This window comes from Sparus aurata, chromosome 10 (genome assembly GCF_900880675.1).
Source record: "Sparus aurata chromosome 10, fSpaAur1.1, whole genome shotgun sequence".
Lineage (NCBI taxonomy): Eukaryota > Metazoa > Chordata > Actinopteri > Spariformes > Sparidae > Sparus > Sparus aurata.
Window position 1 is genome coordinate 1,122,788 of NC_044196.1, and position 14,323 is coordinate 1,137,110.

General features: G+C 40.6%; 2 protein-coding genes across 3 annotated transcripts in view; one reads left to right on the forward strand and one right to left on the reverse strand.

The window, feature by feature from the left end:
* The window catches only part of LOC115590038 (Fc receptor-like protein 5), a 435,016-nt gene that overhangs the window by 231,806 nt on the left and 188,887 nt on the right, over window positions 1–14,323 (reverse strand). The window lies entirely within an intron of this gene.
* LOC115589999 (gastrula zinc finger protein XlCGF52.1-like) lies at window positions 10–10,582 on the forward strand. The gene is made up of 2 exons (XM_030431226.1): window positions 10–455; window positions 7,880–10,582. Exon 2 carries the CDS (start codon window positions 8,122–8,124, stop codon window positions 9,364–9,366), a length of 1,245 nt encoding a protein of 414 aa, XP_030287086.1. The 5' UTR covers window positions 10–455; window positions 7,880–8,121; the 3' UTR covers window positions 9,367–10,582.

A 14,323-nucleotide genomic window follows, 5' to 3' on the forward strand; every position in this document is an offset into this window, starting at 1 on the left:
AGGCTGGAGGACCGGAAGCGACCCCACAGTGGAGCTCTGCAGCCGGACTCTCCTGGACTCTCCTGGACTCTCCTGCCGCTCAGATCGCTTTTCTTGTGATTATTGATGATCGATTAGAGATGAGCCGTCCACGGTAGTGACGTAGTGACAGTCTGGATGAACGTGTGTGATGGACTTTGTGCTGTTTGCTCTCAGACTCATCTCCCGCCAGATACAAGTATACACACGTTAGCTTAGCATGCTAGCTGTAAACAGTGTGAAAATGTCTAAAGTCCAGATTCTGAGATCGTTGGTGAAGCAGCGACTGACTGCGGCTGCTGAGGAGATATGTGCGCTGTTTGAAAGGACGATAGCAGAGTACGAGGAGGAACTGTGTCGGTCCACAGAGCAGAACCAGCGACACCGGAACCTACTGGACTCTGCTTTAACGCCTCAGCTTCGGTGACACAGAGCAGGTTCGTTCTCCTCCTTCTTCACTGTCGGCACCGACACAAATCTGCATCTTTGTTCAATAGCTTCCGGGTCATGTGACCCATTGACTCAGAACCAGAGCCGACTCACTTCTGGTTGAGTGAGACACATCTCTTTGTATTGGACTTTAGTGCTTTTTCCACTTTCAGTTAATATTCTGTCGGGAAATCAGCATTTTTATCAATAGTTTAGATTAGTTATAACTTTAGATACATTATTAGTGTAGATATAACTTAGTGTAGATATACCTTTTTTACCGTATATGTGAGGGTTGTGTGGCTCGGTTTTATTTCCTTATTAGAACATTTTCTCAACCATCTCTCCATTCAATGACTAATAGTCGCTTGATGACGGTTAACGATTTCTTAACGCTTCATTGTGAAATATTCATCTTGTTCTTGAGGCCTTTCCTCTTTCCTCATGTTGATCTAATCAGTTCTTTAACACTTTCTCATGACCTCAGCTCAACACTGTTTCTTTGCTGATTTTCATTAGATTTCTAAACTTCAACACATTGTTTTCAATTATGGTAACCCATTGTACCTCCTTTTACAATACTTACAGTAAAGTTCAGCACTTAATTCTTATTGTGACAATAAGACAGAGCCAGAGTGGCAGACGGAGCCTGGAGTGTAACACTTCCCCTTTTTCTTACCACACAGAGCTGTGTCATTTCCTCTTCCCTTTCTCCACCAACACAATCTTAGTATAATGATTTAACATTCCCTTCATTACATTTCTAACCTCCAATACATTTATTTCAATCACTGTAAACATTCCTTTACTGTAATCATGGCAAAAGCAATGCAGCAGGCAGAGCTTTTATATACTTCAGAATCATTTCAGGACTGTGCGTAATGTCCATTTCTTGTGTGTCTGGCAGGAGTGTATGACACTGTCTCCGTGTGTGTGTGTGTGTACTGGTATTTATATTTGACAGGAGTAAATGGATCTCAACTATTTTGACACGACTCACAGTTTAAAAAAACATTAAAACGTTAAACACAGAAACATTGGTTGCAGCGTCGCTCACATGTACCACCTCCAGCTCGGGATTGGTTTACTTCGCTGAGGGGTGTAAAGAGGAATCTATTTATGCAGTTGCGCTATTAACCCACCAGGTGGCTCCAAAACTAAGACAAGCACATCTATTTTGTAGAAATTCGTAATAGGTTATTTCTAACCTTTTGACATGTAAATTCAGTGTTTTTAGTCAATAGCTTCCAGGTCATGTGACCCATTAACTCAAAGTCCACCCTGAAATGTCTCCCTATAGGTGAGTTCAACACATCCAGGTACTTTGAACTTGTGTCACCTTCCAGTCACAAAAACAATCCTTCTGATTTGACCAAACAAACTGTGGTTACAACTTTACAAAGACTGTTTTTAGATTCACTTCTGTCCACAGATACAATCGCTCACATGTCATTCAGGCAGTGACCTGAGGTCAGGTGTAGGGTTGGGCGGTATATCGATATAAAACTTATATCAATATATTTTTAAATGTGATATGGAATTAGACCCTATCGCATATATCGATATAGTTCAAATTTGCGCTGTGATCCGTGCTCCAGGCAAGCTGCTGACCCGGAGCTCTCTGCACTGCTCCCCGCGCCCCTCCTCTTTCATGCACAGAGAGGGGAGGGGCTGGAACAGACACTCCGGCACTCTTCAACAAACAATTTGGTGGGAATTGCCGCCGTTGCCCCACACTTTGGCCTTGATGCCCCGTGAAAAAAAAAACCATCGTACGGCTATAGTGGCCTCTGTGCCCCTGGCCCGGTCAGCGTAGCGAGCTTGCCTGGAATTACAGCCACCGGAGTGCACAGTACTCACTCACAGTAACTTCAGTGGGTCCGCAGTTCGCGCAGGTGGAGCCTCATCAACGGCTCTTTCCTACCGTAGTAAGGAAGACAACGAGCTACAACCGTATTTTCATCAAAATTTGTCTAAAATTGTCATGTCATTTATTTTACCCCACATTATTTAGTCAATAAACATATATAATCATTTGTCTTTGTCTGGAACTTAATTTTAATGTGGAGAACCGATGGATACGTGCAAAGAAGTCACTACTTCAGAATGTTGAGACTGAATAAATTGATTTTGAATGGACTCTAACTGTCTAAGCCAACTGGTACAGTTAGGTGTTTGGAATAATGTCCTCAGGATTATTCCTAGAACTAAACACGGAGGTGGTGCCCCATTTACGAGGGTAAAATTAATTACCAGGGATTAATTATCATATATATATCAAAGTAGTGTGTGAGCAGTGTCTCCTAAAAAAGTTAACACAAAAGGGTAATTATATTCAATTCAATCTGAGACATTATATTCAGCAGATTTGTTTCAGTTCTGACTTGTTGTGTCATTCAGCCTGAAGATATAACCACACCGCTCGTCTTCCTCTCTGACTTTCTTTGGCTCCGTCTCTGTGTTGCTTGCATGCTGCTGGCTGAGCTTGCTTGCTTGTTTGTGTGGCACTGCTGAGTCACGTGACAGTACAACATCCAATCAAAAGAGGGAGGAGGAGCTAAATGTGCTGTTGTGAGCTGCTCTGCACAGGAGCAGCACTTGAAAGATACCAACTGAGTGTTCAAGACCTCCTCAGTGTCTTCACTACGGAAATATATACTGCCAGGATGACATCACAATACATTCTCTGGGTATTTAGAGATGAATGAATGAATGAATGCTTTATTTCAAACATGTGAAAAATATATTACACTTGAAGCACTAGTCATTAAAACCCTTTGTATGTTTGAAAAGGAGTAGGAAGAAGCATTAGCTTATTAATTCCTACCCCTTCTCCACTTAGTACCTAGTACTATAGGTTATCTTACTTCCTGTGTATCCGTTTTTTTTTTTTTATACTCTCAACAAAAACAAACGATCACCAAAGAACAACACAATAGCCGCTTGTGTAAAAATAAAATAAATGACAAGTATGGCAAAATGTGCGAACCCTAGTGTTTGTCATACCCCTCTTCTGCCCTGTACCTTGTAAATACCATCTGTTTGTACCGCTGTTTGAATTTGCTCATGGTTGGACATTGTCTGAGCTCCTCCGCTAGTCTGTTCCACAGTTTCACTCCACATGTTGAAATGCAAAAGGTTTTTAAAGTTGAGCGTGCATACAGATGTTTTAGATTCAGTTCCCCCCTCAGATTATATCCCCCTTCTCTCGGAAAAAAACATGCTTGAATATTTACTGGTAATATGTTGTTTGTTGCTCTATACATGATTTGTGCTGTTTGGAAGCTTACCAGATCAGTGAGTTTCAGTATTTTTGATTTTTTGAATAAGGGGTTAGTGTGTTCTCTGTAACCAGTGTTATGAATTATCCTGATTGCTCTTTTTTGCAGAATCGACAGTGGTTGTAGTGTAGATTTATAAATATTGCCCCAAATCTCTGCACAGTAACTCAAATACGGTAATATCAGTGAATTGTAAAGAATGTGGAGTGATTTGTGGTCCAGAAAGTGTTTTGCCTTACTTAGTACTGAGATGCTACGTGACAGTTTGCTTCGAACATGCTTTATGTGAGGTTTCCATGTTATTTTTTCGTCCATAATTACACCCAGAAATCTATTTACATGTACCCTTGCAATGTCCACCCTGTCTATCTGTATTATTGCTTGAGTGTTCATTTTACAGTTCCCAAATAACATGAATTTGGTTTTGTTTAAATTTAAAGATAATTTGTTTCTATCAAACCACCTTTTTAATTTACACATTTCTTCAGTGATACACCCCAGAAGCTCCTGTAAATTCTTCCCTGGGCAAAACATGTTTGTGTCGTCAGCAAATAGTACCAATTTCAATATATTTGAGACGTTACATATATATTTATATATAGAATAAACAGGGACCCAGCACTGACCCCTGGGGGACGTCACAGGCAATGTCCAAGCACGATGAGCTATAGTCTCCCAACTTCACAAATTGACTCCGGCCCTTTAAGTAACTCTCAACCCAGTGCAAAACTATCCCCCTGATCCCGTACCGTTCCAGTTTATTGATTAATATGTCATGATTGATTGTGTCAAAGGCTTTCTTAAGATCAATGAATATTCCAATTGCATATTGTTTATTTTCTATGGCATTAGTGATTACCTCTAATGATTCCATTAATGCCAGTGATGTTGAACTGTTTGGTCTGAATCCGTACTGATTGTTAGTGAGTAATTTATGTTCGACTATGAATTTGTCTAATCGATAATTGAATACTTTTTCTAGAATTTTCGAAAATTGTGGTAGTAATGAGACGGGTCTGTAATTTGTGAATTGGTGTCTATTTCCAGATTTATACAGCGGTACAACTTTAGCTATTTTCATTTTGCTTGGAAATTTGCCAGTTTGGAATGATAAATTACAGATGAAAGTTAGCGGTTCTGAAATCCCCTCAATGACGTTTTTCACAATTTTCATATCAATGTTATTGCCATCAGTAGATGTTTTATCTTTACATTTATTTACAATATCAATTATTTCTTTCTCTTCCACTGCTGTGAGGAACATTGAGTTAGTGTTTCTATCTATAAGATTATCATTCCAATCCTGTGATGACGGGGAATCAGAATTTTTTCAGCCAGGTTTGGTCCAACACTCACAAAGAACTGGTTAAAGCTATTCCCTATATCCTCCATGTTTTCCTTTCTGATATCATTATCTATGAAATACTGAGGGTAGCACTGTCTAGAGCCATTTTTGATAATGCTGTTTAGTATATCCCATATTCCTTTAATATTTCTTTTATTTTTATTTAATATCTCATGATAGTATTCCTTTTTACTTTTCCTTAAAATACTGATTAATTTATTTTTATATTTTTTGTATTTATTTTCAGCCTCTTTAGTTCTTTCTTTTATAAATTCTCTATAGAGTGTATTTTTCTTTTTACAGGCATTCTGTAACCCCTTAGTGATCCATGGTCGATCTGAGTATTTATGTTTCCTACTATATTGTTTAATAGGACAATTTTTATTATATAATGATGTAAATATGCTTAAAAATATCTTGTATTCCTTATCAATATCACTTTCCTTATACACAGCATCCCACTTTTGTGCACATAGGTAATTTCTCAGTGTCTCCATAGTTTCATCTGTCTGGTTTCCTTTAAATTCACCATCGTAAACTGTGAAGACTAGCAAGTGGTCACTGATGTCAATGATGAGTAATCTGCTGACAGTGTTGTCTTCAATATCATTGGTGAAGATGTTGTCAATTAATGTGGAACAGTGAGGTGTGATTCTGCTAGGTCTGGTGATTTTTGGATAAAGGCTCATGCTGTACATTGTAGTAATGAATTTGTCTGTTGCTTTGTGCTTGTTTGGATTCAAAAGATCAATATTGAGGTCGCCACAGATGAAAATGACTTTTTGATTAACCTTTGAAAAAGATGCCTCCATCCAGTTATTAAATGATTCCATGCTAGAACCTGGTGCCCTATACATACAGCTGATTATTACATTTTTGTTTTTTTCTCTACAGATTTCAATTGTTATATATTCAAACAGATTGTCCACAGCAGTTGACATATTTTCCACTACCCTATAGTTCATGTCTTTGTCCACATATACAGCCACACCTCCTCCGCTTTTGTTCTTTCTGTTGATGTGGTTGAGTTCATATCCATCCAGCTCGAAATCCATTCCTTTATCAGCTTTACTCCATGTTTCTGATATGGCAATAATCTTGAATGGTTTTGTAAATGTATTCAAGTAATCCTTAATGTTACTAAAATTTGCGTACATGCTCTTGAAATGGATTATGGATAGTTTGTTATCCGTTTTAATGGTCTGATTGTACTGTTCGTCCGTATAGTAACAGCAATTATCAGTGATATTGGAAAAGAAATTATTGTCTGGATCTATATCGTTTTCTATGTCCAGTACATTATGGTCTGTATACTGAAAAGTTTTCAGTTCCATATTGTCAAGATCAAAAGTCCTTTGAGTTGTGTCAACATGGTTCCCAGATGAAGGTGTATGAGATATTTCCGACGGTGACATGATCATGTGTGGAATGGATCATACCTTACAGTCCAGTTCATGATGCTCACTGGTACCTGTCCAGCTCCTCCATGTTCCTGATGACGACAATTTTTACATGTTCTGGCGTTCCGTTCAGCTTGATCAGTACTTTACAATTACTTGTCCATGTGCTTTGAATTTTCCCTTGTTTTTTCAGAATGCGTGCTTTTCTTGCGATGTCGGAGTTTCGTTTTGTGAGGTGCTCGTTAATAAATACATTCGTTCCTTTCAGTTTCCTTCCCTGCTTCAACAGTGCCGACTTGTGTTTTCTGTTTACAAATCACATGATAATGGTTGATGTATTTCCGTCACTTTTCCGGGGCAGAGGGTGGCAAGCCTCTATGTTGTTTAAATCCACTTCAATCCCCTTTGAGTGGAAGACGGCAGCCACCTGTTGCTCTGCCGATCTGTCATCCTGCTCACCGGGCTTCCCCCCGTTGTCAGTGGTCACCCCCCGGGCGTATGACCGGGGTTTGATGCGGAGCCCAGTCACAATTACATCATTGATCCTGGAGTATTGCTCCAGGTCTGCCACTCTGTTCTCCAGCTCCTTATATGGCGTCATATAACAGTCAGGAATTTGATGTAGGAGAGCAGTGACTAGAGACTATTGTGGGATTTGTACCAGTAGTTATTTATGTATATTCACTCCACCAGCCCGAGGTTTACCCCTGAGAGTGCTGCTCCTGACCACCCAGAATGATGTTAGCTCCTCCATGTAAATGGTGTCTGGGGCGGTTGAGTTATTCATTGCAGTCAAATCACTGAGGAATCTCTTTGTTTTGGGTTCACACCAATGTGGCAAGACAAATCTATTGTTTTTAACACACCTGTTGGGAAGCTGCCACTCTGTAGAGACAGATGGACAGATGCTATGCAGCTCAGAACTGGGCACTTGTTAGCTTCAGGTAGCGCTGGAAGCTGCAGACTCTGGCTGGGTGCCAGGCTTTCTGTTATTTATGTTCATGTTGTGCGAGTCGACACGATTTAAGAGTTAAAAACCCTGCGATCAAAAAAGTGCAAGTAATGCAGCCCAAATATTGTCTTGTTTTTGTCTAAATGCAGCATAAAAGCTTTATTGTGGGTGCAAGAAATTTAAAATTGGAGGTTATCAAGGAGCATGAAGCGTCAAAATGTAGGTGCAGAAAATCAACATTTAACTTGTGATTGTATTGTTGGTGATTTTAATTTTTTTTTCTTTTTAACAAGACAAATGTAGAATCGTTAGAATTAAATTTCCTACACAGTACTACACTTTCACACTGTTTGAATTCATCAAGATTTGGCATTTCTCATGATGTAATATCAACCTGATTTGAACTTTTCTTTGTCAGCCTAACATTTGTCTTTTTGTCTCCTGTGTCCTGCAGATGTCCAGCAGCTGTTGTTTGGTCAGAAAAAGGTTTCTCCCGAGCAGCAGGAGTGGAGCTCCAGTCTGGACCAGCAGGACCCAGAGCCCCCACACATTAAAGATGAACAGGAGGAACTATGGACTAATCAGGAGGAAGCTGATATCACTGAGTTCACATTCACTCTTGTTCCTGTGAAGCATGAAGATGATGATGAAGAGAAACTTCAGTCCTCACAGCTTCATCAAAGACAAACTGAACAGATGGAAACAGAAGCTGACGGACAGGACTGTGGTGGACCAGAACCAGCCAGGAGCTCAGTTCCAGATAGACATTTACAATCAGAGACTGAAGACAGGACAGGAGACTCTCCTGAACCTGAGACAGAAGACTCTCCTGAACATGAGGCTGAAGACTCTCCTGAACCTAAGGCTGAAGACTCACCTGAACCTCAGGCTGAAGACTCACCTGAACCTCAGGCTGAAGACTCACCTGAACCTCAGGCTGAAGACTCACCTGAACCTCAGGCTGAAGTTAATGATGATGTTTGGAGTGAGACCAAAGAACTTCAGTCAAGTTCAAACCCTCAAAAAAACATTGAAGGCCCTGTAAGTGGTGTAGGATGTGGTACTGGGAAGGAACAGTTTCCTTCCTCTGACTGTGGTGAAATATCTAGCAAAAACTCAAAACTGAGGATTTATCAGAGGATTCAGAAAGGAGAGAAACCATATAGTTGTTGTGAATGTGGTAAAACATTTGTCAGAAAGCACTGTCTTAACATACACAAAAAGATTCACACAGGAGAGAAACCCTTCAGTTGTCGTGAATGTGGTAAAAGATTCAATCAACAGCCAAATCTTATCAGACACACAAGGATTCATACAGGAGAGAAACCATTCAGTTGTCGTGAATGCAGTAAAGGATTTGTCCGAAAGGAAAATCTTATCAGACACAAAAAGATTCACACAGGAGAGAAACCCTTCAGTTGTGGTGAATGTGGTAAAAGATTCAGTCAACAGCAAAATCTTATCACGCACACGAAGACTCATACAGGAGAGAAACCATTCAGTTGTTGTGAATGTGGTCAAAGATTTGTCCAAAAGCATGGTCTTATCATGCACACAAAGAGTCATACAGAAGAAAAACCGTTCAGTTGTTGTGAATGTGGTAAAAGATTTGCCCGAAAGCACGGTCTTATCATGCACACAAAGATTCATACAGGAGAAAAACCGTTCAGTTGTTGTGAATGTGGTAAAAGATTTGCCCGAAAGCACGATCTTATCATGCACTCAAAGATTCATACAGGCGAAAAACCGTTCAGTTGTTGTGAATGTGGTAAAAGATTTGCCCGAAAGCAACAACTTATCATGCACACAAAGATCCACACAGGAGAGAAACCGTTCAGTTGTTGTGAATGTGGTAAAAGATTTGCCCAAAAGTACAGTCTTATGAGACACTCAAAGATTCACACAGGAAAGAAACCGTATAGTTGTGATGAATGTGGTTAAAGATTCAGCCAACAGCAACATGTTATCACACACATCAGGATTCACACAGGAGAAAAAAACATGCCTTTGCTCTCAATGTGGTAAATAATTAAGTAATACATTTAGACATTAGAGAAGTATGACCCGACACATGGCCGTGCACACAAGAGAGAAATACTTCTGTTGCAGCAGTTGTGAGAAAACATTCAACCGGCATGGCACGTTAAATAAACACAAGTGTGATCGTTGTAACACGTCACAGCTTCATCATAGCCAAACTTAGAGGTTCAGCTGAACAGATGGAAACAGAAGCTGATGGCGGCCTGAGGAGAACCAGAACCAGCCAGAATCTCAGATCCAGATAGACATTTACCAGAGTCTGAAGACAGGACTAAAGACTCTAGAGACTCAGACTGAAGACTGTGATGAGACCAGTGAAAACAACACAGTTCAGCACTTTCCTTAAATGATTCTTATCATTGCTATTTTTCACCGCCTTAACATACCCCAAAACTCACCACACTTGACTGGCGAAAAATTTTAAAATCTATGGCCGTCCTGAATTTCCACCACTAGGTCCACTATAATCCAGGAAAGTGCGTTTTTGCTCCTAAGTCCCATATACTTTGTCGCACATGCAAAAACATTATATCCACGCGTTCAGTGAATCTGGCTGCATCTCTTGGTATAGGCCACGCCCACTGCCGCCTATGTTTATTTAACAAAACTTGGCACACAGCATCCGTGGACCCTCCTGACAAAAGTTATTCAAAGAATTTGATAGTCCAAACCAGGGCTGGCTCTAGTCCAGTTGTTGCCCTAGGCGAGACCATGAATCCCAGCAGGAGCAAGCCACCAAATTATAAATGGAACGACTTCCGCAACGGAAGGTGTTGCATGAGCAAGCCCCGGCGCGCAGGGACTGCAAGGGCCCGGTCATCGCTGCTTGTAGCTTTAATTACAAATGTGTCTGTAGAGTTAACATGTTGTCTAAATACTGACACACTAGGAAGTTGGATATTATTGTTCCACGAGAAGCAAACATGTTTCGAGTTACTGCGTATTGAAAAAGTACGATGATTCGATCCCGTCCTCAGACCTCTGAACTCTTCTTCGATCCTGTCTTTCCTGCAGAGGTTTCAGGGACTCTGTGTGTCTGTTGTCAGATCAGTTGAGCGTCCTATTCATGACACCAGTGTTGTGTCGACAGATTGTCTAATAAAGAATTCACAAACAACAGAATGTCTTTCTGGTGTTTATTCAATGATTTGTTGGTGGACACAGTACAGAGTGTTTTTCTGTACGGAGCATTTACTTGTCTGAGATTTTGTGAAGTTTAAAGAGCAACTAAACCCCTCAGTTTTGGATGACGTGCTCTAAGCTGGAAATTAAAAAAATGCCTTGATGATGGGCGGGGCTCCAGGAGTACTCTCCGATTCCCCCCTCCCCCCTCCACCCTAACCGTCACCACACTACACTACCTACTCAATAATCACTATGCCTCTCTATTCGCAATTCTCTCAATCCAACCTACTCGCCACAGATTCCAGATCAGCAGGTGCTAGTTTTTATAGGAGGGGGCGGAGCTAACCGTGGTGGACCGTGACGAAAGCTGCCTCCAAAACGTCATCTGCCTCCATCTCAGCCAATAGGAAAATTCGATTGTAATAACCGGGTTTCAACCCATAGAGGGCAGTCACACTTACATTTTTACTACAAAATACGCCAAATTGAAATACTTCGACTAAAATGTCAAGAGTTGGACCAGAATCACTCAGCAACACTACTTCATACCCAAATACATTGGTTTTCAGCAGAAAAAAGTGGTTTGGGGGTTTAGTTGCTCTTTAAGGGGAATTCTGGATCTTTTTAACTTGGACCTATATTTACATGTTTACATAGAGACCATTTTGTTAAATAATAAGATTAGTTTTGTATCCAGAAACACAAGTCCTGTTCAAGAAGTCTCTCTCTGAAATCTGGTGAGAGGTCACCTTTTGATCCTCAGAATCAGTAAAACATTGAGAGATGTCTTTGGAAATCCTTGTGGTAAACTCCAAACTATTTTTCCAACTTTTGGTAACAAAATGGATCTTATTATTTACAGTGGTGGACAGAAACGGAGTAAATTTACTTGAGTACTGTACTTAAGTACATATCCAGAGGATTTGTACTTTACTTGAGTATTAGATTTCTTTGGTACTTATTACTCTTACTTGAATACATTTCCAAGACAAATATTTTTACTTTTACTCGAGTTAATTTCTAGGAAGGCTGAAAAGTACTCGTTACTTTCAGCTCTGCTCTTTTTTTTTTTTTTTTATCTAAAATACTTTTGGACACAAGCTGTGTTTGTCAAAGAAGGAAACCTATCACAGTGCATGCTCTCCACTGGGATCTACGTAAAAGCGGAAATACGTCATCCCTCCCCATAAGGATACCACCAAAGTAGCCACGCTCTCGACTGCGTCAACACAAAACCGCGACAATGGCTGCATCAGGAGAACAAAGACAATCCGCAGAGTCTCAGTCTGAGTCTGATAATGATCAGGAGCAGGAACTTTCAGAAAATCCTTGGCCTTATCTGGACTCCATGTTTGAGTTTGTTGAGTAAAAAACGTGGACACAGACAAACAGACATATATTTTCAAATGTTTATTGTGTTTGCCGAAGAAAAACTACCTCTCTGCTTTCAACAACTCCACGTCCAACTTAAAGAAACACGTTGACGTAAGTTAACCAGACTTTCACCATGTTATTTTCTATTTGTCTCGGTCAATGTCATCATGTTGTGAGAATGTGAGTGTGTGTTGATCACAAAAGCTACATTTTGTAGGAAGTGGCGCTGTGTGTGTGTGTGTGTGTGTGTGTGTGTGTGTGTGTGTGTGTGTGCGTGTGTGCGCGCGCCCGTGCGTGTGTGTGTGTGTGTGTGTGTGTTGTGGTTTTATTTCATTCATTGAGTTTGTCTTGCTGAAAGCAATATTGTTGTAAAGGTAGATTAATCCATGCAGAGCATTTGTAGTTCAAATATGATGGACAGTACATACAGTGTCAGGGTTTTTCCTCTCTGGTGTTAACGTCTTTCCATACTACACACGGACAGACACAGGAAGACAGACATGGGGACATGGGGAGACAAGACAGACATCGGGAGACAGAGTTTGTTGTGCTCCTATATTGTACTGGTACATGTCCTTCCTGTAAAGTCAAGTGACTTCAACATTGAGCTATTGAAAGCAGAGATGTAGTTTTTTGTAAAGCAGAGATTCTCAACCAGTGGTCTGGGGACAACATTGGTCTTTGAGGGGGTTCCAGTTCCCAACTTAGCTAAATGATAGAGAGTTAATTGGACGGTGCAGGTTTATTTGGTTACAGTTTTAATGATTGTTAATAAACATCTGCATCTGCAACATCTGCTGTCCTCCTGTGATCCCATTCATTTTATTTGTTTTTACAGGTGTTTCTGCAGGCTTTATATAACATTGTGGTTCTAAAAGCAAGCACATCAGTGCAGGTGGTTTCAAAGAGTTAATTCTCAGAAACAAGAGTTAAAAGGTCCTTAAATTCATTTAGAAAAAATTATAGTAATTAATTGATGTGAAAAATAAGAAATGTACTCTTACTTTTACTTAAAGTACATTTAAAAGCATGTACTTTTGGATACTTAAGTACCTTTAAAAGCAAGTACTTTTTTACTCTTTCTCGAATAACATGTCGACTGAGCTACTTTTACTTGTAACGGAGTAAATTTTGACCAGTAGTATTTGTACTCTTACTCAAGTACTGGGGTCAACTACTCTGTCCATCTCTGCATGCGGGAATGCGTTATCAGCAAACGGGCACGCCACGAGAGAGTGACCCGCAAAATGATCACGGAGAAACAAATGTACGCCACCGTGAGTGACAGCAGAGATGAGGAGTTTGCAGTGGGTGCTGGTCGGCTGAATCGTTTCCTCCGCCGCAACAACTTCACTTGCAGAAGGATGCCAGATAATTCACTGAGAAGCTGGCGAAGTTTGGGACATTTTCATCCCGGATTTTTGAGAGGAAGGAATTAAACGCCTGTCCCGAATTCCACCTGGTCTGTTACGTGGTTGAAACAAATAAACGCCCTGGCTATTATTTGGTATTTTACGGTATATACATAACGTTAATGAGAACTGGTTAGGACAGGATTTAAACAGGTAACATGATGACATGAATATCAGCTGTGCTCTTCCTTGGTTAGAACAGAAACCTGTAACGTTAGCTACTCCGGCCCTTTGCTGATACCGATGATTGGCTAAATTGAACTGGGCAGCACAGATGCTATCAAAGCGGATACCCCTGATATATACTATGGGTTTTATAGGGTTTTTCATGCTACTTAACGTTACCGTTACCCACATCTTCATGTTTCAGTTGAAACATGAGGGTGGCCGCCTAGCTAGCCACCTAGCTAGCCGCCTTAGCTAGCTATCTAAGCTCAGGGCTAACGAAGATAGCTAGCTAAGGCGGCGGAGGTGGACAGATGATGGCCCAGTCGGAAAACTTTCGTATGGTGATTTTTTTTATTTAAACCAAAACCGAAGACAAATACCCACAGGTGGCAAAGCAAAGTGGCAGGAATATTTACAACAGGACGAAGAGTGAAATATTTATAGAAATCACGGCAGCAACTAGGACCCACACGCCTCTCAGCCGAATGCTCTCTCTCAAAAGAGATGAGCTCCCTTTAAATACCCCCTTGGCCCCTCCCCCGGGCAAACCAATTAACCCAGCACAGGGGTTTCAAAACATAAACTGGGAAACAGAATACCAAAACACAAAAACCCCATGCACTTCATCTCCAGTAGCATGGCACTAACAGCCCTGCATATGGCTGTGCCATTGTTCACACAGAACACATCAATTCACAATACTTTCAACACAAACAATAATATTAGTATAGTCTGTGGTCACCTGGCCCATTGAAGCGCGCCACCCAGCGCTATTTATG